At 44.9% G+C, this 4979-nt stretch overlaps 1 protein-coding gene across 2 annotated transcripts; it reads right to left on the bottom strand.

The window, feature by feature from the left end:
- Positions 1–826: 826 nt before the first annotated feature.
- Positions 827–2626, bottom strand: LOC108046088 (arylalkylamine N-acetyltransferase 1). 2 transcript variants are annotated; one of them, XM_017125643.2, is made up of 2 exons: positions 2026–2626; positions 827–1403 (listed from the first exon to the last, which is right to left on the bottom strand). In XM_017125643.2, exons 1-2 carry the CDS (start codon positions 2583–2585, stop codon positions 1373–1375), a joined length of 591 nt encoding a protein of 196 aa, XP_016981132.1. In that variant the 5' UTR covers positions 2586–2626; the 3' UTR covers positions 827–1372. The 2 variants fall into 2 exon arrangements, with proteins under 2 accessions (XP_016981132.1, XP_016981131.1); XM_017125642.1 differs by lacking the exon at positions 827–1403 and having other exon boundaries at positions 1438–2626.
- Between the last annotated feature and the right edge of the window lie 2353 nt (positions 2627–4979).

Genomic DNA, 4979 nt, shown 5'->3' with positions numbered 1-4979 from the left:
GAGAAACTTGTGCTGCCGCACTTTTGTTACTTGTTACTGGGTTCTTGGCCAGTTTGCTTTTGGCCGGCAGCAAAGTTTGCACGCGGCCATTTAGCATCGCTGCTGGGGGAGTGGAATGCATGCCACGTCAGATGGCCCCGGCTCAAAGAGGACGTGCCACACAGCTTAAGCAGGCTGCCCCTTCGCTCGGGGTGGGCGGTGGACGTGCCCGGCGGCCTGGTGGGCGTGGCAGGCGAAGCGGCAGCGGTGGCATAATCATATAACTTGCAACAGCAAAAGCTGCAAGCAGAAGCGGCTTCATTATCGACAGCTGCAGCAGCTGCAGTGTCTAATTAGCGCTTGCAACGCGTCGTATGCGCAATGAATAATTGTCGGTTACCTAGCCGCTAGGCCACCCAACCACCCATTAACACCCACCCACCCATTACCACCTCACACCACTGCGACTGCAACTGGTCGGCAAAATAAGCCCAGAGTGAGGAGTTCGTAGGGCGTGGATACACACGGATCCGGATAGAGATTTTGGCCATGCACGTGACCTATTCGGAATCAACATGGACCGAAATCGAACGATTCCAACTGACCAGTCAGTCACGCGCCAAGGGCCGACACTTATTACATAATATCCAGGAGCATCGACCAGCAAATTGTCCATGGCTGGAGATGAACACCAAACCCTTTCCAGTCTCGCCCCAAAAAATTGTATTTTACAAAACATTTCGCAAAAAAATAATACAAATCTGTTGACCAACATGATTTTTTTTTGAAAAATTTATTTTAACGAGGATACAACTTTGTTGGAAATTTCGTAACGAATTCAACGAGGTATGACATTTTAACTTTTGACCACTATTTCTTGGGGTTTTCCAAAAAATAGTGGTCAAGTGTGGTCGAATGTTGTCATACCTCGTTGAATTCGTTACAAAATTTACAACAAAGTGGTATTTAATTTTGTTTATTACAATTTTAAATATTCCTATACATATGTTGAATATAGTGAATATAACATATTGAACTGTGTACATTATGATTGTCAGCTTACAATAAATACGATCGCATATTTAGAAGGCTAATTATTAAGTACATGCTGAACAGCTTTAAGACATAAACAACAAAACAATCGCCAAACTATGCAACTTAATTTGCACAGGTACTTCAGGATTCATTAGGGATTATTAATTAGAGATTTATTCGCCATAATCCACATCTGAGAGCTCCGTTCCGCACCTGGCATGCGGAGTCCTTGCAGCCCAGGAGTTGTCATGGCAACAATCCACACACTCACCCACCTAATTCCAGCGTAAGCACCGCACAAGTGGCGCATACCAACAATTGAATTTTCAGTTAACATCACTAATTAGTCTCAAGACACTTAGGGCTCAGGCAATGTGCGGATAATTACACTAAAAGAAAATATTTTTATGGTTAAATAACTTATTATTAGCCTCATATTTAATAAAAGTTGTTCAATATATTTTTTTTAAGTCTATCATATAACTTAGCAGGAAAACGCAAATTAATTTAAATGTTCAATAACGAATTTTGATAAAACAATATCAATATCTTCACATATTTTAGTTACAAAATAATTTATTGTTTTTTTAAGCTTGATATGTATAAGTTTTAAATATATAGCTTTCAGCGCTTCTATCAATTTGAAATGTTTACTAGTTAAACACTACGATTTCTTAAATGATGTGGACAGCAAAATAAGTTAGCTTATGAATAATGATATTAAAGTTCACAGTATAAATAAAATTTGGTATAGAAAAAAAAGCTAATATAAGCTTTTTACATGCCCATCGTTTGCCAATTTTTTTTCATAGAGCTATCAAGTTTTACACCTTTGATTGGGAAATGATAAACGCGTCAGTGTTTGCTGACTTGTATAAGATTTGATAAGGTTCCCCAGCAACAGCTGGACAGATTAGTGTCTAGAGGTGCAGCACGAAGGTCTGGACACTTTCGTGCGGCGGCGGTGGACGGATGACCTGCTGTCCACTGGCGTCCAGGTGATCGACGTACCGCAAAGTGTTGACGAGCTGATAGCCCAGGCGCTGCACCAGCCGGGCGGAGTAGACACTGGTGCAGTCGACGGAGACGAGCGGGTGGCCCAGTTCCCGGGCACGCTGGGCCACGGCGGTCATGAGGCGGGCGCCCAGACTACGACCCCGCACCACCGGATCGACGCCCAGCGCATGGACATGCAGGCTGCTGGGCACTCCGAATCGCCGGCAGACATCGGTGGCACTCTCCACGGCGGAGAGCAGGTGCAGAATGCGTCCCCACTTGCCGCCGGCATGCCTCCGCGCCTCCTCGGCCATGTGCTCCGGCTCGTGGGAGTCCTTGGGCCCCGCCACCACCGCGGCCACTATCCTGCCCCCCTGCAGCGCCATGAAGCAGGTGCCGAAGGGGACGTTGGACAGCAGGAACTCCTTGTCCGCCGCCTCCGGCTCCGGCGGACTGGTGCCCGCCGTGAGTGGCTCCTCGGGGTAGTAGTGGGCCAGCAGGAAGACCATCAGCTCCTCCGATTCCCCGGCGCACACCTGCCGCACCTCGATATCGTCCGGTTTCGGGTTTTCCATTTCGCGTCTTGTTTATTGTTGCGATCCCGAACACGTGGAGACTTCACTCCACCACAAGAAAATGAAACTGATCGTCAGCGGGGGCTTTTCTAATCAGATGGTGTGTGGATAGGATGGTGGATGCCAAGCTCCAGCTGGTGGATCGCCTAATGGTTGAGATAGGTCGGGGATATGTGGATGGTAAAGCGCTCTGTGGAACGGCGGCAGTGGCTAAATCATTTCTGTTTACCTTTTTATTATGTCGTTGGCTCTTAAATTAAACTAAGATTTTTTTAGACTTTTAATTAAATGCCAATTAAATCTTCCAAGTCATATCAAACATTTTTTTACCACAAAAAAGAAAATAAATTGTCTTTAAATTGAAGAACTAAGTGACCTATAAGAAAAATAAAAATTGATATTCATAAAAATTTATTTAATCATCAGGTAAACTTAGGACGTAATTAATATTTTATATTATTTAGTAAATTTCTTATCAAAAAGCTAGTTTTTTTTAGATGGATATATGAGATATACAATGTTTAGTTAATATTATTAACTTTTAAAAACGTTCAGACAAGCGCACTTATTTGCATAAATTAGTAATATTTCCCTAATTGAATTTCAATAAATGCTCACAAGGATGTTTACTGTCAACATACAATTATGAGCTCAATAGACAAAAGTGTGATTAAAGACAGACAGCTAAGTGCCTCTATTTTTCTAAGCGTATCGGGGATTAGTTTCATATTTTGGGGTCCCAATATTTGTGTGTTTCTTTGTGCCCACACACAATGGACGCATTGTGTAAAGCATTAACGGGGCCATTGTGTTGATGATGTCCGGAGACTGCGACGTTTTGCATTGATTAACCAATCAACCCGGGGACCCAAACAGAACAGCCAATGCCCCGTGGGGATGGAACCCACCTCCCTCCTCCCTCCTCCCCCACGCTTCGGGACCACCCACCTGCCCAAGGACTACGCCACTCTAATCCCGTCGAGCAGGTCGCATTTCCATTCGGACTACGTGTGGCATTAAGTGGCGTCCAGTGGCGCTAATGGAGAGCATCGGAACCATTAGGAAAGGTATTAGGGCGGCTTAAGATCCTTGGATCCGAATCCGAATAGGACACAACATCTATGGCGGCACAACAACAGCGAGAGCAGCAAGGACACCGCACTCCTGGCTGAGCAAATAAATGTGTAGTGCCAGCGGGTGTGACACCACGAATGCCGAATGCCCTGCCCCGATTTGCATGGCCATCGATGGGGGGTTCGATTCCCGAACCATGGACACTCCTTCGTGGAAAGGGTAGTGGCAGTGCGGCCGGACAAGTGTAATCCTTAAACTACGGAAACTACACCAACGACATCGACAGGGACATCACATAGAGCTGCAAGTGGATGTGGAAGTGGAAGGGGAAGTGGGGCGGAAGTGGGCTTGGCCAGGGATTATGCCACTGAAACTTATGGAAGTGAAATCGAGCGCGTGAAGTTCAAGTGGCAGCCATTGTCCACCTCGGAAAACACACACAATTCTAATTGGAGTGCCGGGCGACGAACGGTGGGTGGTGGAATGGCGTGGGTGGCAAGGTCAGACACAGACGGAGAACTAACCGAAAATGTCCAAACAAATCAACTAAAAATAAAGAAATGCTGCACAATGAAAGCATTAAGCTGGAGAGTCCTTGTTCTGCCCCCCATCGCCATTTTTAGATGGCGACATGGGCTTGCAGTGGGGGTCGTACACAATGAGAAAATGGGAGTGATTATACAAATAAAGAAAAATTATTTTAAAAGTTTTTTAAATAAAAGGAAGAAGAACTAGGATTTTTTGACAAATATTCTTTTCATTTCATTTTTTGTAATTCTAAGACATAACTTAAAGTTACATAGCTTAAGTTTTGGCACGAACTTTAAAAGTTCGGAGTAGATTTAAGGTATTGACTTTATAAAACAAAAACAATCACTTTAAGTTTTTAAAATCTTTGTACAATGTTATAATTATCAAATTTTCTTGTTTTTTGAATATAAAGATTCGGAAACTTAATACACTTACATTTCTGGCAGTGCATTAGTTGGTTTTGGGCCTGGTGCGAGTTTTGGGCAAGTGTCCTTGAGCATTTTGTGCCAAATGCACAGGCGAAAGGGGGTGGGGGGCATGGGCGTGGGAGGCGAAAAAAAGGGGGAGGGGCCGCAGTAGAAGCAAAGCTTAGCACACACTTCATGCCCCAAGCGAGCCACAGTCACGTACATTTTATAAACTTCATTCGCTTCGCCCCATCTCGTGTTCGCTCGGCAGGGAGCCGAATTCGCCGCAGAGCTTTCGCCCTCGGCACTCGCCATTCGCCGTTCGCCGTGGCAGGACATTAAAAAGGACCTGTTTCGCCGTCGAGCCGTCAGAACAATTCGT

The sequence above is a fragment of the Drosophila rhopaloa genome, unplaced genomic scaffold (genome assembly GCF_018152115.1).
Source record: "Drosophila rhopaloa isolate 14029-0021.01 unplaced genomic scaffold, ASM1815211v1 contig_3, whole genome shotgun sequence".
NCBI lineage: Eukaryota > Metazoa > Arthropoda > Insecta > Diptera > Drosophilidae > Drosophila > Drosophila rhopaloa.
The sequence above is the reverse complement of the archived record's forward strand: the minus strand, read 5'-3'. Positions and strand labels throughout refer to the sequence as shown.